The sequence below is a fragment of the Sarcophilus harrisii genome, chromosome 1 (genome assembly GCF_902635505.1).
Source record: "Sarcophilus harrisii chromosome 1, mSarHar1.11, whole genome shotgun sequence".
Lineage (NCBI taxonomy): Eukaryota > Metazoa > Chordata > Mammalia > Dasyuromorphia > Dasyuridae > Sarcophilus > Sarcophilus harrisii.
The window spans coordinates 654,711,412-654,734,707 of record NC_045426.1 but is presented as its reverse complement, the minus strand read 5'-3'; the positions used below and the strand labels follow the sequence as shown (position 1 = coordinate 654,734,707).

The following is a 23,296-nucleotide window of genomic DNA, read 5'->3' as shown; positions in this document are numbered from 1 at the left end:
TGTTACCTCAAGTGACCGCATAATAACTCTTAAAGTGAACATCAAAAGTATTATTAAACCCAATTTATAGATGGAAGAAAAAAATGAGACCCACTTGCCTATGGTTACAAAGTTACTGTTTGAGGCAAGATTTGAACCCAATTTTTTCTGCCTCCAAGTCCAAGAAACCCAGTTTAAGAAATTTATAATCTCATCTCCAAGTCCTACCTATCTCTCATTTCATAATTATCATCTCAGATCACTCATATCCTGGGTGATTTTGTTCCTAGGAACTCACCAGACTAGAATCAGCAGCACTAAAGTGGCAATTAAGCACAGTAGCCATCAGACATCATCATTAGATCTGTGTTAGGATTTCCCCCACCTGTATAGGGAGTTTCTGGTGAGACACTTCTTTTACTAAAATAGACTGGCACCTTCTCTACAACCTGTCTTTGAAAGTTGTCTGGTATCTTAACAAGTTAAATGATTTCCACAGGTTCACAAAGTCAGTAGGTATCAAAGGTGAAATTTGAACCATCACTGTGGTAGTGGCAGATATTTATGTTGAGCTTCATGTATTAATCTGAATTTTTCATTTTTTCTGCTATGAATTATCTTTTCCTAAGTACATGTCAAATATACTTTCCCACATGTCCTGGAAAATATTTGTTTCATCATATGGGTTTACTATGCATCAAGCTTACATGTAGTATACTTGGAATGAATTAGTAACTTCCCATTCTCATTACAATGCTTATCAGGGAATATTTCTATTATATCCTTCAAAGAAACAAATACTTCACGTGCATTTACTTCATTTGGGCCTCCTAACAACACGTGAGGAAGTGCAATTATCATTCCCATTTTACAGATGAGGAAATGGAGGCTTGAGATCAGCTAAGTGACAAGCTGAAAGTCACAAGGCCAAGTAAAGAGCAGAGGCTGAATTCATACCCTGTCTTTCCTCATTCCAAGTTCAGGGCTCTCCCTCTATACTGTCCTGACTCACAAAGTCTAGCATAAAGCTTTGCACACAGTATGAGTTCCAAGAATGATCCTTTGTATTAGAATGACAGGGCTCAAGTTATCCTACAGACTAAAGGAAGATCTAGAGCAAAGGGTTGTGTCACCCTTTGAAGAACCAGCTCCCAGTGGACCTCTGCACAGTGTGAGATATGGTTCATTTCTAATGAGGTGATAAAAGAAATGGTAACTGGAGCAGCAAACACTTGAGCCACTAAAGCTGTACAGGGTAACAAGCACACAGCAGCTAAAAGCAATACTAAGCTATATGGAAACAAGGCCCTTTATCTTTTATTTTGCAAATGAGGAAGCATTGTGCTGATCAGAATAAATTCACCTAGGTATAGGTTCCACTCATAAGTGGAGATTTGGATCAGTAGAAGGATAAAATATTCCCACAATTTAATTTGGGGCCCAAAAGAGTTCTGAGACAAGTTAAGACTGTAGTATCCACAGTTCCAAGAACATCGCTATGTTCACAGAAAATGCTCAATAAATATTGGTGGAATGAATGAATACTCCCCAAAAATGTCTACTCATTAAATTTAGTCTCCCTTTTTAAGTTAGAAGACTATACTCCTTATGTCCAACTAAAAATAACCAAAAAGTATTTAATAATGGCTTTCAGTTCAACATACTACCAATGCTAAAAAAATAAATCTGATTGACAGTCTTAACAGAGCAAAAGTAGGAATTTTTCAGGAACAATTTCAAATAAATAAGACTAGAAGCAAATGAAATCTCCATTAGGCACAAGATTGGCTGATCTAAGGTCAGTCAATAGCACTTATTCAACAACTATTCTTCAACATGAAGATACAATGAAGGCTATGGGTTCCTTTTACTTAAAAAAAAAAAAAAAAAATTCCAGAGACATCTAGATGAAGCAGTGAATAGAGCACCAGCCCTGGAGTCAGAAGGACCTAGGTTCAAATCTACTTCCTAGCTGTGTGACCCTGAGCAAATCACTTAACCCCAAATGCCTCACAATAAAAATAAAATAAAATAAAAATCTGTTTTCCACATAGAAATTACTTAGAATAGATTTTTTTCTGAACGCTGGATTTACTATCAAAAATCAGATTCTAGCTTCCAGGTTAACTAATGAATTGTTCTGTAAGGTGTGAGGAGTCACTAAGCCTCCCCTAGGTTTATGCTTTCCTACCCCTTTTCTGTCGTTGTTGTTGTTGTTGAGACAACTAGGGTTAAGTGACTTGCCCAGGGTCACACAACTAGGCAGGGTTAAGTGTCTGATTTGAACTTGGGTCCTCCTGACTTCAGGGCTGATGCTCTATCTACTTTGCCACTTAGCTACTCCTTTCCCCCCCTTTTTTAACAGGGATTTTGAGAAAGGAGACAATATATAAAAAAAACACTTGACAGAAAAAGTGTTAGGATCATTTTTGTTGTTACTACAGAGAAATATCATGGGGCTGTGAAAAGAGGGCCAAAAGGTCAGAGATAACTATCTATGTGCCCTTAGGCCAATTACTTTACCTTTCAGCAGTGTAGACACAGCTGCTTAATAAATGCTAGTTGAATGCGTCTCTAGGCCTCAATTTCCCCATTTGTAAAATGAAAGGGTTGGACAGGAGGATGGCCTCTAAGGTTTCTTTTAACTTTAAATCAGAGATCCCTGTGACAGATTCTGTGAAGAATCTTCTCCACTCGCAACAAACAAAAAACAAACAAGACTATCTTCCTTTAGAGAAAACTGCTAGTTGGGTAATTGTTTGGACTAAATGACCTGCAATCCCATAAAGATTCTTATTTTCTTACAAGACAGCTGCTCAAAGTCTTTCATTTTATAATGCTCTATTTTCTTTTTACTAATGAAGGATTTTTTCCCTAGTGTTAAGAGCTAATCTTTCTTGAACACTTGGTAGATTTCTGTCTCCAACTAAAGCTACTATCTTTTGGAAGGTCATTACTTCTCCAAGAAAAAGCAGTGTGTTAGTTTCTCTGTCAAATGAGGGAAAGGATTAAACAGGATGATTTACAAATTTCCTTCCATCTCTAGAAATTCCACAAGCAAATAAACAGCTAGAAATGGTTTTGGAGGCAAAGGAAAGTGGGAGCACCAGAGAACTAGGGGCTGTAGAAGTCTGGGTTGGAAAGCTGAAAAACTAACAGTAAAGACCAGGAATCCCAGATTAACTACTGTTTAGCTTTTCCTATATTAGAAGTAGTTTAGGTGAACAAAAAGGGGTTTGCTCATGTCCCTGATGTCATGGTCCTCTTCAAGAATGAAGGACAAACAAAAACTACAGCAGCAAATGATTATATTAAAGGTCTTTCCCCCTCAGAGTTAAGTATTAATTCTCATCAAAAGAAATTTGATCTGAGTGATATAGAGAAAAAGTTTGACGAATAATGAATCTTGCTTAGAAAAGTGGGAATAATAGTTAGAAATTTCCTAAAGATTCTGGGGAAAAACATGCCTTTTGAAGGGTGAAATAAAAATGAGAGAATATAATTTAAAGAGAATATCCAACTGGTCTTTAAGTTTTATCATGTACTGATACAGTCTGTTTTAGGCAAACCCATTATAAGACACTCAACCAACAAATAATTATTGTATAACTAAGAATATGAATTTTCAAAACAAATAAATTAGATTGTATTTTACTTTTTAAGAGAATATACAAATAGTATTCATTTAAATTTCTAGGTCCACTTTTCTAGCAAACACCTACTATTTAAAGATAATAATTATCAAAATGACCAAGAGGATGATTTCAGAAAGGCCTGGAGAGACTTATATGAACTGATGCTGAATGAAACGAGCAGGACCAGGAGATCATACTATACTTCAACAACAATACTATACATGATGATCAATTTTGATGGATGTGGCCCTCTTTAACAACGAGATGAACCAAATCGGTTTCAATAGAGCAGTAATGAATTGAACCAGCTATACCCAGGGAAAGAACTCTGGGAGATGACTATGAACCACTACATAGAATTCCCAATCCCTCTATTTTTGTGCACCTGCATTTTGGATTTCCTTCACAGGCTAATTGTACACTATTTCAAAGTCCGATTCTTTTTGTACATCAAAATAACTGTTTGGATATGTATACTTATATTGTATTTAATTTATACTGTAACATATTTAACATGTATTGGTCAACCTGCCATCTGGGGGAGGGGAAGGGGAAAAACTGGAACAAAAGGTTTGGCAATTGTCAATGCTGTAAAATTATCCATGCATATAACTTGTAAATAAAAAGCTATTAAAAAAAAAAGGGGTGGGGGGGTTAATTGACAGAAATGGCACTTCTGACCTCAATGTTCAAGTCTCAGGTGAGGAAATCCCCTCTATCATGTACATATGTTGCCTAGGGCCTAGATAGGTCCCATAGTTTGCCCACAGTCACTCAGTCATTAGCTACCAGAGAGAAGTCTTTCCCACTTCAAAGGTAATTCTCTCTCCACTACAGAAATAGAAGCTATCAGCTATCACCATCATTACTATCATCATCATCATTGCCACAAGCTATTACTACATTTGCCTTTTCTTTAACCCTTTTCATGAGGCCCAGGAACTAGGCCATCAAGCTTCATGCCATTAAACACCATGAACCCATGCTATTACCATAAAGGAAACTTGGTTTTCTTCAGCAAATCAAAGGATGTACACTGACACTGAGCAAACTTGAAGATTGAACTTGACCAGAGAAAGAGCAACAAGGCAAGGCACTAACTCATTTACCAAAGCAAAGAAAAATGGCATTTGAATGTCAAGGGAAATGCAAGCTCAAAAAAAAAAGGCTGGAGGGAGAGGTCATGGACAAAAAATTCAGAACTAAGGAGGAGAGGTTGCAGTAAGAGAGCCAGGTTAGAATCTAGAAGGGAGAGAAATTCTATCTTCTCTGAGTCACAATGACTGGCCTGGAAGAACCAGGGCTTATCTGTCTCTAAAACAAACAGCACTTTGATGAGCTGCTGCTGTCAAGTTAATAGATGCATATACTTGGTCCCTGGTGACCTGAGCTCTTGAGGGAGGAAGGGTGTCAGGAAAAGAAGATTCAGGGCTTCTCTGGCTCTTAAGGAACCCAAATACTATATGATCTCATGAAACTTGTTATTAAAAGCAGTTCTCTAATAACCATTTTTGGACTAACAAAGGAAAAACATTGTATTTACCTAGCCCTGTGATGGAGAGTACCCACAACTATGTATAAGGTAGAGCCAGCCCAGGCCTATAGTCTGCTCCTACTCCTAAGTTCTGCTAAAGGGGAAAGGGTGAAGTATAAATCCAACTGTGGTAGTAGTGCAGGGAAAAAAAAAATCCTGGGTTTGAAGTAGAGGCACTAGGTTCAAAACTCTACTCTGCTATTTACTGTCTGAGTAAATAACCATGGGCAAATTTTAAAATGAGGCCTTTCAACTAAAATCTCTGGTTATATCCTAGTTTAACTACAATAATATGATTTCATTCAAGGTCTTAGTATCTTTTCTTTTTATTATTAGCCAGCATTTCTTATAGTATTTTAAGGCTTGCAAGTAGTTTCTAATTTTATCCTCACAACCACCCCGGGAGTAACTCTTGTTGCTTATTGCTACACTTCCACTAGATGCATAAAGGGAAAATAAAGACAAAAAAACACTTGTCAAATTCATCACATTTCAAAACATTAGTAATGTTTACTGGTGGGATAAATGGAAATTACTGGTTAAAATGAAGCTTCTCCAGATATGAATTGTACAAAATAATCCCAGAAGTCAGTAACATTTTTTACTGAAGCTACCTTTATCCAAAGGAAGACTCTCTCCTCTGTTGGTCTATGTGATAGGAAATAGGATACTGAGACTGGGATGATTTTCTGGGAAGGAAAGAGAAAAAGAGCAAAAGAGCTCCATGAAAGAAAAAGGATATAAACTCCTTTAGAACAGGAATGTTTTGTTGCTTCTGTACCACCAAGGCCTGGCTGGCATTGACTACTATATACTGTTTGTTTCAATTAAAGTCTGTGTCCTAAATCAAGACTCATCCCCTTAAGGTTCCAAGTAATGACTAAGGACCTTACATTTTCTGTAAGCAGCTTCCAATAAAATGAAAGAAATATCAGAAGCCAAAAGAAAACATTTTCTTATAACTTTTAAGCCAGTAGGATCTATTCCAGATACAGTTCTCAAGTCTTATGAATTGTATTGCTTTAAGAATATTTTGACACAAGCTCCCCTTCTTGAAGATGATTAGGCCTCTGGCTATATTCTCCTTGGAAACTTAACAACACTACCTCATATGCAGCCAAATGGGCTGGCCACTTCTGTTTTAAAATACTAAATAAAAAGATGCATTACTCATTCATTTTTATTATTCAAGCAAAGCGCTGAATGCCTATTTGGTTCTAGGCACATACACAAAAAAGCAGAAAATATAGTACCACATAAATTTAACATATATTGGATCATTTGCTATCTAGGGGAGGGGGTGGGGGGAAAGGAAAAAAATTTAGAACATTACATTTTATAAGGGTGAATGTTGAAAATGATCCGTGTATATCTTTTTAAAATAAAAAGCTTTAATTGTAAAAATTATGTATAGTGCCAACTTTCCAAGAACTTATCATCTAAAATGGCGAAAGAGGGTACAGACAAGTAATTGTAGAAAACAAATACCACAGAAATATACAAATAATGAGCGATATTGGCTGAACAGAGTTTTCAAATAGGTGGCTCACTGATCAACACTCCTGAGGATTGCTGGGACTACATTAAAACCTAACTGTATAATATTTAACAAAACAAAGACATTTTTTATTTTGAGTTTGACACCACCAGGCTAGAGTTCCCAAGAGGAGAAAGCTATTCCTGTCCAATGTGTCAAGGGAAGGATTTCCTAAGAAGGTTGTGAGGCATATGCAGAGCATTGAAGGAAAAGCAGATAGAGATGAGAATTCAAGGGAAAGTAGTCTAGGGATCTCAATTCAACTAATATTTTTATTAAATTCCTACTACCTGACAAGTATTATACAAGGCACAAAAAATATGAAGATAAGATAAGACCAAGATAATCTGTCCTCCAGGAACTTAAATTTACTAGGAGAAGAATATGGAGGCAGGAATAAAAGGGTTGGTTTGAGGGATTGTACAGTCATCAAGTTGGTAGCCAACGTAGTGAGCAATGAAGCTAAGAATGAAAAAGTAAACTAATACCAAGTTGTATGGTATTGCCAAGATGAGCAGTCTCAGGTTTATCCTGCATCTTCTTCACTCTCCTTTCTATTCAAAAAAATCCACATTCTTCAAGGCTTTTCCTGTCTTCTCTTCTCAAAATAATACTGTCTCTTATGGTAACAGCAATAAGTCTCAAAGTTCTCAAAGGCATAGTTTCTTTAGGTATGCTGTGAAATTTTGAATGTAATGTTATCACAGATAAAAGGAAACAAATAATTTTGTATAATATAAATTTTACATCTCCAGAATACCTCAGGTTGATATAAGACATATTCAGAAATTAAACTCACCTCTTATCACTGTATTCTTAATAATACTAATAGTTTTTCATGTCTAATATGGTAAATATTGATATGATCCAAATAAACAAGAGCTTTTTGAAGGGTCTACAATAATTTTTTAAGTATAATAGTGTGGTGTTCTCTTCTTTTTCTAAAATATATGATGGTTCTCTGTGAGCAGGTTTCTTGGGGAGGTTTTCTGGAGGCAGCCTTAGTTTCAGTTCAGATCAATAATCTCTATCTTTAGATAATCGCCAGGTGATGTGGAGAGATCCAGAAAGTGGTAAATAAATGCACTCTTTATGGGGCTACATCATCTTATGTTAAAATGTTACTAGATAATTTGTCTTTTGAAATCTTAACCCCGAATGATTGGAAATCCATAGCTAGAACATGTTTAGAACCAGGACAAAATTTGTCCTGGCTTTTGGAGTTTCATGAATTACGTAGGATGCAAATCCAAGCACACAAGCATTGCTTCCATCAATTCCATTTAGTACCTTGTTTCAAGTTCTGGCCCATAACATCTCACTTGTAGGATCAGATCAATCATACTGAACCATGCTAAATTAGATAATTATTGTCTCTATCAATTCTAATGACTTAACACTTTGTAAGGATTCCAACATAACAGGGTCCTGAGACCAAAAAGTTTGATCTTTGTAGTATTAGACATAGACTCAGTCAAGTAAGCATTTTTTTTAAAACAAAAAGTTTATTAAGTGTCTAGCACTATGCTAAGCACAGAGAATACATATATATAGACAAGACAGATTCTGTCTTCAAGGATCTAACATTCAAAAGGAGGAAGACAACTTTTAAAAGAGATAGAAGAGTGGTTGGATGATTGAGAGAATTAGTCTGGAATGCAGCCTGGAAAATCAAGGCTGTCTTGGGAAGCCTCCTTAAATGAAGGTTCTGGAGGAGTAAGTCTGAAAGGGCTGACTACTTCTATTATGTGAATTTCAGGAGGAGAGTAAGGTTTCAGGATGAAGAGCTGATGTACAGTAGAGGAAGTCCAGACTCTCTTTGTTACCAGGGTTCCAATTTCTAGCTTTTCCACCACTTCTTCAATGGAAAAATTCCACCACTTCCTCTTGCAGTGTCTGTCATTTATCTTTTCCTTCCCACTTTCATAATACTAATACCTAATATAAAAAGGAGCCCCATTCTTCTAGTTATCCAGGTTCACAAGTCATTCTTGACTCCTCCCTCTGTCATTCCCTCCCTGTATTCATTTTCCAAGTTTTATTTATACTATCTCCTTCTACCTATCATAACAATCTTTATTCTAGTTCAAAGGCCCTCATCACCATGTTTTCTGGACTGTAGCAATAATCCCCTGATCTCACTGCTTCCAGAATTTCCTCCCTCAACACAGCTGCCAAAAGGAAATTCCTAAAACACAGATCTGATCATATTTATCAATGAGCATTTATTAAGTCCCCATCGGATTTAAATATTAAGTTCCTACAAGAACTGTACAAAGCACAAAGGTGACAAGGACAAAAGTGAGAGTCCCTATCCTTAGGGTATAGGGACTTACAGGGAGGGAAAAGCTGTTTACATATATGCATAGCTATAAAATAAATAATAATGGGGGTAAGGGAGAGGGTATTAGTAGCTGGGGAAAGCAGGTCAGATATAATCTTGAAAGTAGCACTTAAGCTGAGTTTTGATGGAAACAAGGAATTCTAGTATGCATAAGTAAAAAAAAAAGAACCTTCCAAGAATTGGAGGCAGTCATATGAGGAAGAACAAGAAGGCTAGTCTGGCTGGACACAAAGGGCAGAAAGGGGAATAATATATAACAAAGGCTCGAAGTTGGGGGTCAGATTTTGAAAGGTTTTGAAAGCCAAGCAAAAGAATTTATATTTGATCCTATAAGCAAGACAGTCCTATTTCCTCTATGATGAAACAGAAAATTCTCAGCCTGACACTTGGAGCATTCCACAATATTCTTCCTATCTACTCTTGTAGCACTGTTCCTTCCATATCATTCATTCCTTTTCCATCAACTGTTCCCTATACATGGAGGCCACTTCTCACCTCCATTGACTTTGCATGGATTCTGCTCCAGATCTACATCTTACTCTCTTCACTTCAGCCTCTTGGAATTCAGGTTTCCTTCAAACAACAAAACAAGTACCACTGCCTGTATGAAACTTTTCCTTTTAATCTTGCTGGTACTGATTCCTTCTTGAAAGATCTTTGTATTCCTTTATATATATTTTATATTTCCCTTATCTATATACATATTGTGTCCCTTTACTCCAAGTAGAATGGAAACTCCTAGAGGCCAAAGGTTTCTTTTGGCATGATATTGCTAGCACATAGTCAACAATGCTTTAATGCACATAATATACATTTAACAAATGCTATTTATCTGTGAAATGATTATTAATAACCATTGATTTGTAGAGATCAGAGTTTCTCCCATTTTCTAAAGTCCTTATTTCAAAGTTTACTCTTTTGAAGGGCATTATTATTAATAAAGAGATTGAATTAACTCCTCAATCTTGATCAGATCATAGCCAACCTTAAGAAATTTAATATAAAGTGGGAAAGTCCCTTGGATTCCATTCAGATTTGGGTGGAGATAAATTCTCAGATAAGATTGCCCAAAGCTGGGGGTGGTCTAGATGTAGAGATAGTCTCTTTGACGAAATGTCACTCTCTGCCCTTCGTTAGAATGAGTCCTTCTCTCCAGGTAATATTCTCTCATTATTTGTTAACCAATCAGAATTGGCTGCTACTCAAGAACACAGACTCTTCCAAGGGTATAAAAACTGTGAACCCACCATCATGAGGAGACTATGGCATTTGAGAGCACCGCTGACCTCTTTTATTAAAATATTACCATTATTAATAAAATGACTACCTAGATATTTATATGTAACTTTGAGATGACTGCATATTTTAAAATCAGCCAGAGTCAGGAATTCAGGTTAAGGGAAAATCCTTGATCTTTATTCTTTGCAAAGGGGAAGGGGAATGGCAGTACGAAGCGAGAGCAATCGCTACATGACTCCGCCAACAGTGCTTCTACCTCTCTCTCTCCACCCACCAAATCGTCTCTACGTCATTTCCTATACAACATATCAAAACTTGCAGAGTGGGCAGGGCCATTCTTTCTCCAAGCATATATTAATAAGAGTATTGTCCAATTGCTATTTAACCTCACATGCTTGGGACCTCAGTGCATCAACTCGAGCTTCAGCCCATTACATAACATTTTGAACATCACAAGTGAATTGCTTCAATGTTTACAAAGCATTTCATATTCTCAAATAATTTTTTCTACAAAACAACCCTGAGAAGTCTGTAAAGCATTTTATAGATGGAGAAATTAAGAGTAACAGGGTCAAGTAACCAAAAATCATACAGTTAAATGGCAGAGCAACAACCTAACTTCAGATCTTTTGATTCTAAGTCAAATACTTTTCCCACCTCGAGCACAATTGCTTCCCCTGTGTCTGTGTTATAGATATGGGACCCCTCTAGATTTCAACAAACTTGTCTCTTTTAGAATGTGAAAAGATGCAAGTCACTTTCTCTCTATGAAGCCTCTACTGCATGAAAGAACAGAAGATCTTCAGGAGTACTCAATATAATCGGAGCCCTCAAAAAGAATCCCTAGCATGACACACTGCCACGGAGATATTTCTCTTTGTTTAAGGATCTCTTAATTCTATAGAGGGAGGGAATGGGTCTGTACTTTCACTGGCAGAGAGAATTTCTTGGAGGAGACTCCCTCCACCAAGATAGAGTGGTACCCACACCACTGCCCTTAGCACTGAAGAGTTAAGTGATTGACCCAGGGTCACAAAGCTAAATATGTGATAGAACCACATTATTAATCCTGCTTTGAGTCCCAGGCATTGTATTAAGCACTGGGTTACACCCCCAGTTCAAATGATAAAATATTCCTTACTCAGAATGTTTGTTTTAATGGAGAAAACAAATACATCTGGTATAAATATAAAGTGGAAAAAAAATACAAAAAATATTTAAAGTAGTTAAATACTGTTTAATTTAGAAATAAGAGCACTAGCATTTGAAGTATCAGGAACAACAATGTAGAAGATGGTGCTTTTGCCCTACATTAAAGCAAGAGAGGCAGAAAGGAGTACATTCCAGATTTGGGGGACTACAAAGACATAGAGATAAGATGATGATTCTACTTGCAGGAGGAACAGACAGAAGGTCTGTTTGATGGTTCACAATAATGTGGATGAGGCAATAATGTCCAATGAGACTGGAAAAAGGCTGGGACTAGGTTTTTAGATCTTCCAAGCTGGATTGGAGTTTGGCACAAATTAAGCACAGGCACAGAGTACATCCTTAATGCATATTGATTGACTGATTATATTTGAACCTAGACACAATAGGAAACCACTCAAGTTGGTTGCATAGGGGAGTCACATGGCCAGACTGCAATTAAGGAAAATTACTTGGCAGTAATGTGTAGGATAGACACTAGCAAGAAAAAAAGATTTGAAGCAAGGAAACCAATTCAGAGGTCATTTTATTAATCTAGGGGAGGAGTGATAAAGGCCTGAACAAACATGGCAACTTTGTGACGGAAGAGATTCAAGAAATATTATGAAGATTTGCCAAGTGGGCTGGTTACAGAAGAGGTCAAGGCTCATGAGAAATCTAGAATACTGAGACTTTTAAGCTTTGAGAGACTGACAAACTGGTGGTACCTTCAACAAAAGTAGGGAAGTTTGAAGGATGAAATTATTATGGGAAAAGATAATGGATTAAGCTTTCAACGTGGTCTTAGAGATCCAGTTTAAAATGTCCACTAAGCAACTGGTGACATGAAAGTACAACTCCAGGAACAGACTTTTAAAAAAATACCACAATAAGAGGAAGTGGAATGGATTATGAACCAGCAAAGAAAAAGGAATAGTCAAACTAACAGGCAGTGAACCAAGAAAGAAATGTCATGAAAAGTCAGAGAGGAATAGGAAGTCAGTAGGGCTAAATGTTAAGAGAGAGGTCAAGAGGAATAAGGATTAAGCTGATCTCATTAAAGATAGTTGGTAATTCTAAAGAGACCATATCATTTCAGTTAAGTAATGAAGTTGGAAGCCAAATAGCAAAGGGTTAAGAAGTGAACATAAATAGTGGAAGGAATGCAGGTAAATAACTTTATAAAATTGGGGTAAGAAGGGAGGAGAGACACAGAATGATAGTTGAGGGGAGGGCACGGTATAGCAAAGTTGGAGGAAACCTGGGTATATTTGAAGGTAATAGGGAAACAACCAAAAGCTTAAGGGAGAAAGTCTATTGAAGACAGGAGACATATCAAAGACACATGAAGAGGGACTGGTCTTGGCAGGAAGTGACTTCAGTAAAAGATTGAAGAAAGAGCTCATTCTCAGTAAAGATCAAAGCCCTCAATGAAGGGAAAGGGAGGTGAGGAAGGCTTGAGAAGGGAGAAGGTCTGGAACATTTTCTTTATGGAGTGATACAAGTAAGGACAACCAAAAGAATTGCCTTACTGCAATGAGTGCTCAGTTGAGGTTGGATAACATGAATGTGTAATGAACTCAGTGAGAAGGACCTTCTCCATGATAAATGACTATCCTCGGAAGAGAGAGAGAGTGGGGAATAAGCCAGTCAAGAAATGAGAGCCAATAGGACAAGGAGGCAAGGGGTTCAAGAACAGAGGGCAATATAAAGTTGAAAATGGAGACAGAGTTGAGACTGGAGAGAAAAGAAGTCAGAGCAGGAGTGATGGCTTGAGAAAGTATAGTGAAATGGAGGAATTAGAGGTCTTCAGAGCAAAAAATAGGTTTCGGAAATGTAAGGCTTAAGAGGAGAAGGAATAATAGGAGATTAGTTATCAGGGAGGGTAATGTCAGAATTTAAATTTAGGGAGGTTGGACAATTGTAGGTAAAGGACAATTGTAGGATGTGACCATTCCTATGTAAGGCTGAGCAGACACAAAGGAGTAGATAATATTTAAGGAGATTAGGAGATTTAAAAGAACACATTTCTGGATATTAAAATCTCCTAGTATAAAGGCAAGATTTAGGGAGGAGATGGCAAGCAAGTACTCCTTAAGGGAAAAAGAGAGATTGACCTTATGGGCCTGAATATTAGCCATCATAATTTTGTAGAAAATTTTGATTTAATGTATGCATACATTGCATTTATTTATTTTTTTATTTTTATTTAATAGCCTTTTATTTACAGGATATATACATGGGTAACTTTACAGCATCAACAATTGCCAAACCTCTTGTTCCAATTTTTCACCTCTTACCCCCCCCCACCCCCTCCCCTAGATGGCAGGATGACCAGTAGATGTTAAATATATTAAAATATAACTTAGATACACAATAAGTATACATGACCAAAACATTATTTTGCTGTACAAAAAGAATCAGACTCTGAATTATTGTACAATTAGCTTGTGAAGGAAATCAAAAATGCATGTGTGCATAAATATAGGGACTGGGAATTTAATGTAATGGTTTTTAGTCATCTCCCAGAGTTATTTTTCTGGGCATAGCTAGTTCAGTTCATTACTGCTCCATTAGAAATGATTTGGTTGATCTCGTTGCTGAGGATGGCCTGATCCATCAGAACTGGTCATCATCTAGTATTGTCATACATTGCATTTAACATTTTTATCATGTTTAACATGTATTGGATTACTTGCCATCTAGGGGAAGGGATGAAAAAAGAAGGGGAGAAGGATTGGAACACAAGATTTTGCAAGGGTTAATGTTGAAAAATTATCCATGCATATGTTTTGAAAATAAAAAGCTTTAATTAAAAAAAAATTTTTAAGAAAGAAAATTTTGATTTAGTGGATTTTAAAAGAGAAAGAGTTTAATAAAAAAAAAAAAGGAAAAAGGGGGATAAGATAAAGGGACAATCTGAAAATGACACTAAGAAGGAAGAAGTATTCCAATTTCTTTTGAGGAAGGGAGGAAACTGATGGAAGTATGGGAGAGAAGACAATTCTAGAGAACTAACCAGGTCTTCCTAGTTTTGAGGGCAAGTCTCTATCCATTAAGAGATACTTCTCCCTAATGAGAGGTTCTAACAATTCTAGCCCAAAGTACTCTCTTTTCCTTTTTTAAAACTTACATTGTATTAATATTTAAATCCCTCATTTGTCATTTATCATCTTTCATGGGTGCATTTACCTCCCTAAAAAGATTGAGTTCCTTGAGAGCAGAAATTGCGTATAAGATTTCTTTTACATCACTCCAAACACCCACTACATTCACTGTAATACAAACTGTAAATGTTAAATACATGAAATGAATGTAATGCTTCCTCCAAAGCTTGAAATGGGATCATGTTGAGTGAGAGTATTTCTAGGAAACTTCAGCCAAGTTTTACACCCATATTTTTCTGCTAGGATTAGACAAGTTTTGTCATAGACCCACTCTTCAGATTCAGGCACTAGGCTAGCTTTCCCTTGAGTAGAACAGAAAAAGTAGATCACGAACTCTCCCTGGATGCCAAAGTTCTTCAAAGACTGATCCCAGCTCAACAGGAAATGAGCAAAAATGTAACTAAATTGCAAAGCTCAGGAAAAGTGTTTGCCAATTTCATGAATATGAAAGGCCCAGGAGATAGAAAGGAACCAGCTGCAGACAGACTGACACATTCCCCCACCCAATTTCAGGGACAGCTTTGCAAAATAATGAAAAAATGCAGGCCCAAATATTTTACTAGTGAACATTAAATAATCTTTCGACTATGAGGATATTTAGGGTGGAGGTGGGTGGGGACAGCCTCCATGGGCCTGTTGGACTCCTGACCTAAATAGAAAGGATTGAAACCCTTGATTTTTTTTCTTTTTTTTTTTAGGTTTTACTATTTCTTAAAAACTTTTTTGGTTCTGAGTTCCTATGTCTTTTCTCATTTTCTTCCCCCTAACAGTTAGTATATATATAATCAGATATAAGGTATATATGTACAATTATGTAAAACATTTCCATATTACCGATTTTGTACAAAAAAGACTCAAATAAAAGAAAAAATGAAAGGGAGTAGAAAAATAGCATGCTTTAGTATGTTTTCAATCAATATCTTTTTTTCTCTGCAGGTGGATAGTACGTTTCATCATTAATCTTTTGAGATTGTCTTGGATCACTGCATTGCTAAGTCCTTCATAGTTCTTCATCGAAAAATATTGCTGTTAATACGTACAAATGTTCTCCTAGTTCAGTTCACTTCACTTTTAATCAGTTCATATCTTTCCAGGTTTTTCTGAAATCATCCTGCTTGCCATTTCTTATAGCATAATAATCATCCCATTACCATCATAAACCACTGCTTATTTAGCCATTCCCCAACAGATGTCCAATTCTCAGCCACCACAAAAAGAGCTGGGTTTTTTGTACAAATAGGTCGTTTTTCCTTTTTTGGGATGTTTTTAGGGCACAGACATACCACTGGTAATGTTAGATCAAAAAGCCCTCTGGCCATTTGCAAATTGCTCTCCAGAATGGTTGGATTGGTTCACAACTCCACCAAGAATGTATCAGTGTCCCAGTTTTACCACATCCCTTCCAATATCAAACATTTTCTTTTTATTACATTAATCATTTTGATAGGTGTGAAGTGGTTTCCTCAGAATTGTTTTAAATTGCATTTCTCTAATCAATAGTGATTTAGAGCATTTTTCATACGATTATAGATAGCTTTGATTTCATTGTCTGAAAACTACTTTTTCATAGCTTTTGACCATTTATCAACTGGACAATGATTTATGATTTTATAAATTTGACTATTTGAGAAATGAGGGTTTTATCAAAGATACTTGTTGCAAAAAAAATTTTTTCCCTGTTTTTTTGCTCTCCTTATAATTTTGTTTACATTGGTTTTGTGCAAAACCTTAATTTTATATAATAATAATTATCTATTTTATATTTTGTAATGTTTTTAAAAGTTTCTTTGATCCTAAATTCTTCCCTTATCCATAAATCTGACAGATAAATGTTTATGGTATCACCCTCTTTGTTTAATCTTTTTCTACTCAATTATGCTCCCACTTTAATCTTCTCTTGGTATACAGATGTGAGATGCTGGTCTAAACCTACTTTCTGTCATACTGTTTTCCAATTTTCCCAACAGTTTTTGTAAAACAATAAGTTTGTAGTCCAAAAGCTCGGATCTTTGAGTTATAATATAGTAGATTACTATGGTCGTTTATTATAATGTAATTTGTATCAATCCATTCCAATGATCCACCACTCTATTTCTTAGGCAGTAACTGATAGTTTTGATAATTGCTATTTGAAAGTCCTTGATTTTATTAAAAATAAAACAATTAAAGCAAAGAAGCAATTACATTTATATTTAAAATAAAAAACACATTAAAACTCTGAGATACCACTTCATACCTCTCAGACAAGCTAAGATAACAGAAAAAGATAATGATAAATGTTGGAGGGGATGTGGGAAAACTGGGATACTAATGCATTGCTGGTGGAACTGTGAAATGATCCAACCATTTTGGAGAGCAATGTGGAACTATGCTCAAAGGGCTACAAAACTGTGTATACCTTTTGACCCAGCAGTGCCATTATCTGTATCCCAAGGAAATCTTAAAGGAGGGAAAAAATCCCATATGTGCAAAAATGTTTGTAACAGCTCTTTTTGTGGTAGCAAAATACTGGAAAATGAGTGGATGCCCATCAATCAAGGAATGGCTGAATAAGTTGTGATATATGTAGATAATGGAATATCATTGTTCTATAAAAAAGGATGAACAAGCTGATTTTAGAAAGGCCTGGAAAGATTTATATGAACGGATGCTGAGCAAAACAAGCAGAATCAGGAATACATTGTACACAACAGCAAGAATGTGTGATGATCAACTATGAAAGATTTGATTCTTCTCAGTGATCCAGTGATCCGAAACAATCCCAATAGACTTTGGACAGAAAATGCCATCTGCATCCAGAAAAAGCGTTAAGAAGACAATATAAATCAACACATGTTATGTTCACTTCTTTTTCTTGTTTTGGGGGTTTTATTAAATCTCTCCCATAGTTTTTCCCTTTTGCTCAGATTTTTCTCTCCCAACATGATTCATAAAGTAATGGGTATTAAAAATAAATTTACTAGTGAAAAAAAATAAAATAAATACAGAAGACAATTTTACTACCGCCTTCCCACTCCCCCAACTACTCTGCAATGCCAAAATGTGCAGTTCATTTCTGAAATCATATCATGCAAGTTGGCCACATGCCTTGAATTAAAATGAAGTTTCTCCAGATTAGATCAGTCTCAAAATATTGGCAGAAGCCATAGTAAAGGAGAGCCAAGATGAGACTTAGGGCAGATTTTGCTTATGTCTCTTGTTATAAACCATACAAAATCTAAACAGTCAAATAGGAGAGAGGCAAATATAAGATTAAATTCATATAATTTTTATATTGGGAGAAGATATAAATTGTAATTTGTATAAATGTTAAAATATAAAGAGAAAACTATTGTTAGGAAGACAAAGTGGCTAATTCATGGAGTATGACAAAGATCCACAGGTCTCTCAAAAACATTTTATAGCTCAATTTCTCAAATTGAAAAAAAAAGGCTGTCATGGAATAGCACTCAACTTCAAGGAAGCTATGAGGCTTTATAATAAAAGTGCTTGGTATCTTTAGGTACCTTTAGGTATCTTTAGGTAAAATAAACAAACAAACCCAGAGCTAAGAACAATGATTAGATAAAACAGTATTACCTTTATTAAATACATAGGTTCTGAGTCAGAAATGAACTTTCAACTTTTAACTTAATTTGCACAGCAATATTTAAAGTTGATGTCATTTAAGCTCTAATCATGACACAAAAATCCTTAATTATTAACAGTAAATTGCAAAGTACTTCATATTTACAAAGTGTCATATCCATTTATTTCTGTTACTACAAGTCTTGTGAAGGAGGTTAAATTAACCTTATTTTTACCAATAGGTCAAAAGAGGCAGAGCAGCTAAGTGATTCAGTTAGACTCTCTAAGGTTCTATGCAAGGACTGCTTTAACCTTGCCTTTGGGAACTATGCAATGGTAAGAATATAGTAAGTACCTAAAATATAAACCTATTAACTAATTAAAGCATATTGCAATTAATGACAAAATACTTACTGGAACTATTTGTTCCTGATTGTTCAGTTATTATTCAGTTCCCAAAATGAAAATCTGCTAGTTAACTGCTGAGACAAGTACTTACAGTCAGTAAATTTGCTAGTTTATCAGAATCTAGGCATCATAGTTTCCTGTAGAACACATATTTACAAGATTAAACCGAAATAATCCCATCCTACATAAATATCTCAGTTGCAAAATCCTTTCCAACTTCCAACTACTTAAAAGAAAGAAGGGATCTTTGGTGGTAATCTTGCAGCTATAGCATACTAAATGACAAGACCCTATTCTGATAACCCCTTAAATCTCAGCCAGGGAACCAAGAGCTTGTTTTTAAAATATTTTGATAATTCAATAGAATTGGTTTCCTTTATAAATATACTATTTTATGCATTTAAAAGCATCATTCTAGGAAAGATTTTACCAGTCAGCCAAATAAGTATGTGACACACAAAAAAAAGTTAGCGCTAGGCTGTGCTCTTACTTGGTCTTTTGTATTTCTAATGCATTGGTCCTAAAATTCCACCAGTACTGAGGCAAAAGGGACAAATTTTTGATTCCTAAAGTATGTTTTACAATGGTCACAGCATTTCATATTTATAAAACCCAATAAACCCAATTATTTCGATAGAAAATAAAAATTTTATCCATAAAACTGAGTTTAAAAAACAAAACTTGAAGGAGGTCACCATAATGTGCATTAGCATAGTGCTCCACTCTTGGAACCTTGATTGGTATTTTAGAAGATCTATCCCATGCCATTTCTGACATCTAATAGGTTAGGTATAAAATATCCCTTAGTACCTTCTTGTATGTCGCCTTAGTATTCTCCTAAGAATTCCTTCCCAATTTCCTGTGATCCCAAACAGAGGCTAAAGAACATCCCAAAAGTTTCAAATCCAAAAATGATGGCAAGAGTGCCTTCTTCTTGCTCAGAATGAACAAATCTTCCACTTTAAATATTCTCTTCCCCCTTTCAAGCAATAAAAGTTGGCAATGCATTCCGACTGATAGCCAGTTGTGGCCTTAGGTACTAATTCAAATCTCTCATGGTAAGAACCACAAGAATAATCAGCAATTATCACTTAAGACTTACTATTTAGGCCTAGGAATAATTTCATAAAAACATATACCTATATTGAATATAAAAATTTCATTTTAGTATCTTACTAGCAGAGAACTCTCTGCTCCTCCCCTTACTCTCAAAATATACAAATAATAAAGACCCTTTCAATTCCAGAGGTGCTGCAAATACAAGGGGTCAGACAGATGGTAAGAGGAACAAAAAGAGCAAATAGTTGTTAGAACAGAAGGGAACAAAATGAATTTTACTGCTTTTCCTCTATACACTTTTTTTCATCTTAGAGCAGCTTCAAAAAATTTCATTCCTTTAGCCTGTAATGGCATTCCAGGAAAGTCAGTTCACATTACAGAAAGCTAAAATTCCTTATAAACTCTCCAATAGGGACAAATATACAGAAGCTTAAATAATAGATTTTTAACATAAGCTAAAAAGGTTTGAATAAATGAGTAAGAAATTTGCTTGAGTTGGTTAGCAACATAACCAATGTAAGCTTTTAACTAAAATGAAAGCCTTAGTTCCCCAACCAAGTTTTTAGTAACTTTTAAAAAAAATGCAATTTTAAACTCTTCCAAATTCACCCAGCATTTCTTTTTTCAATTTTGAAATACTGAAATTAAGTCTCCAAGTTCAAAAGTACACAGAAAGTACACAGGAAGAAGTCTTTCCTGGGAAACAGTTCATCTCCTCTGGTAGTGTGAAGGAGGATAAGAAAGGTGTTAATGATTAGAAAGAGAAAAAATTTATATAAATAACACAAAGTTATCAAGGAAAATATAGTAATAGTTCCAAAAATAGAAGTGATACATTTATGCATAAATATAAGTGAGTTTTTTTAGAGCAAGGTCTGAAAGTATATTCTATAAAGTTTATGGATACTGGACTTTAAACAATTAAGTTGGCCTCCAAAGCACTTTCAAACCTGGAGTTGTGAATGCATATGCCTTTAAGATAAAATGTCTGTCTGCTAACCTGAGAAACCCAAACTGGAAGAGGCACATTATGTAGTAACTTTAACTCAGGGAGTTATTTTACCCCTTCTCCCAAAACCTATGTTGGCTATTCCTTCTGTAAAAAAATGGAGTATCCTGATTATCTTTCGTTGGTATTCCAGGATACTGCTGCCCAGTAAGGATTAAGTATCAGTCAATCTATTTCTTCTTAAACAGATGCCTCTTAGCCATTGTGCCCCCACGATCCCTTCCACATAACCTCCAAATTGATTTCTCTGTCCCTCATAAATTCTTCCCAATCTTCCTAGGAAGATGACCATGTATAACATATGATAACAACTCAAACAGTCCTTATTTCTCTTACCTTCACAGGCTTTACTAATCTTGCTGGGGCAAGGGCAATGTCTATGTGCCAAAGGGCAGTCACTGGCCCATTTTTCGCCACTGCACAGACTATCTGTCCTACCTAAGTAAAGAATGGTGCTGGTCTCTAAACCAATGTCACTTAATCGTCCTCCCAAGAGAGCTTCCTACCTGGACAATCTGTGACCCAATTTCATTTCATGCCAGAGGTTCTACCTCCAGAGACAATTTCTCGACACTTCCCCCGGGAGTTCCCTCCATCCTCTAAGGGCTGGCTTCCCCGAGCAACCTCTGGACCAAAGTCACTTTTTATCACAGGCTCAGCCCATCCCAATTCTATGGGACTCCCAGGACGGGAGTGGCCTTTCAGGATAATCTCGGTACCGGTGTCATTTCCCCCTGGAGAGTCTATCCTTCTGCCCAGAGCAGAGAACAGAGGTGCCTTCCTCCCCAACATCTGGAGTGATGTCACTCCTCTCCTCCCCTCCCCCTGGACTCTCCGTCCATCCCCCTAGTGTTGGGGCTAGGCTGGCTTCCCAGCCCAAGCCCAGCATCCAAGTCGATGTCACTCCCATCCCCACTCCCACTGCAGGGGGCTCCATCTTTCCTCCGGGGGGGAGGGCTGGTCTCCGCACAACGCAGGGAACGCTGTCACTCTCTCCCACCCCCGGGGCGCCAACCTTCTTCCTGGGGGGAAGGGAGAGGGCCCACTCGCAGCTCCACCTCTGGAGCTAAGTCATTCCCACTCCCGCCCCCGGGGCTCCATCCGTCCGGCTGCCCTCCCCACCGCGGCAGGCCCGCTCCCCGCGCCGGGAGCCCGAGGCAGCGCCGACAAGGCCGGCTGGAGCTAGCGAGCGGCGGCCGCTGCTCGGTCCGGCCGGTCAGCAGTCCCTCCGCCCCCCGCGCCGCTTACCTGGCTCGCCTTATAGAACTGCTTCTTGAGCCCGGCCACCGACATGCTGCCTCCCGCAGCCAGACCTCCCGGCCGGCCTCGACCCCGCTAACGAGAGACAAACAGACTGGCAGACGGACGGCTGCAGACGCTGACACCGGCTGGGCCCGCCCGCTGCTGCCCCCGCCTCAACCGCCTCTGCCCGTCCTCGGCACCGCCTCAGCGCCCGCCCGCTCGCCCGCCCGCTCGCTCGCTCTCCCGCTGGCTCGCGCTCGCTCTCAGGATATTACATGGCAACCGCACACTTCCGGTCCGGGCCCCAGCTCGCGCCGCCGAGTTCTTCTCCCCTCCCCCTCCCTTCTTCCTCTTCCTTTTCCCTCTCTTTAGCTCTCCACACCTCACGCTGGGGTAGGAATTTTCAAATCCCGAGAGCAGAAGTGGGCCGGGACCTCGAAGCCCTGGCGCTCCCCCTGTTGGCGGGGGCGGGCGTAGGCGGCACCGAGCGCAAAGGGGGAGGGGATAGAGCGAGGAAAAAAAAAGCCCGACGGACACCACCATAGAAAATGGCGAAGGCGGCCTAGAGGGGAGGTTTGATGCGACAGTGTCCCCTGCAGGTGAAACATCACAAAACCCCCGTTTCCTTCTCCCGACTCCACCGAAACATCCAAGTCCACTATTATATCATATTTTTTTTTAAATAACTTTTTATTGACAGAACCCATGCCAGGGTAATTTTTTACAACATTATCCCTTGCACTCCCTTCTGTTCCGATTTTTCCCCTCCCCCAGATGGCAAGCAGTCCTATACATGTTAAATAGATTACAGTAGTATATCATATTTTTAATGCAATTTTATAAGAAAAAAGAATTCAATTTTATAGGAAACTGGAATTGAATTGGGTATCATCATATCACGAGATCTCAAGGTTGGAACTAAAGAAATCATCTAATAAATAACTGGCAACAAAAACACGGCACTACAAAGTTTTCAAAGTGCTAGAGGACCTTACCTCCTTTGAACCCTGGGAAGTAAGTTCCCCCATTTTTTAACAAGCTAAAAAAAATGAGCTCTAGAGAGTTAAACAACCAGACCATCCTCACACAGCTAGGAATTATCTGATAAAATTTGAAACTCAGGTCTTCCAAAGCCCAGTCCAGCATTTCATTTATTCCCATACACTATACTTGAGCATCCCATACTCAACCTATACTTGAGCAAGCCAAGTCCCCTCTATAAGGCCCACTGAAGTGGTTCTGCCTCCGCTGCTTGAAGACCCCTAGTTGGTGAACGCACTATATAAAGAGGCATTTTATTCCGTTTTTAGCATTTATTAAGATTTCATCCCTCACATGGAACTAATGTCTTGCCTCAATCTTCCATGCATTGCTTCTAATTTTGTTTC

The 23,296-nt window shown here is 37.5% G+C and overlaps 1 protein-coding gene across 2 annotated transcripts in view; it reads right to left on the bottom strand.

Annotated features, from left to right (window-relative positions):
* Window positions 1-22,221, bottom strand: part of SH3GL1 (SH3 domain containing GRB2 like 1, endophilin A2) — an 85,888-nt gene extending 63,667 nt beyond the window's left edge. Inside the window, exon 1 of one of the 2 annotated variants that reach the window (XM_031947835.1) lies at window positions 21,915-22,221. In XM_031947835.1, the coding sequence (XP_031803695.1) occupies window positions 21,915-21,959 (45 nt within the window). In that variant the 5' untranslated portion in view covers window positions 21,960-22,221. The remainder of the gene's footprint in view (window positions 1-21,914) is intronic. The other variant, XM_031947836.1, reaches the window with a different exon arrangement.
* Between the last annotated feature and the right edge of the window lie 1,075 nt (window positions 22,222-23,296).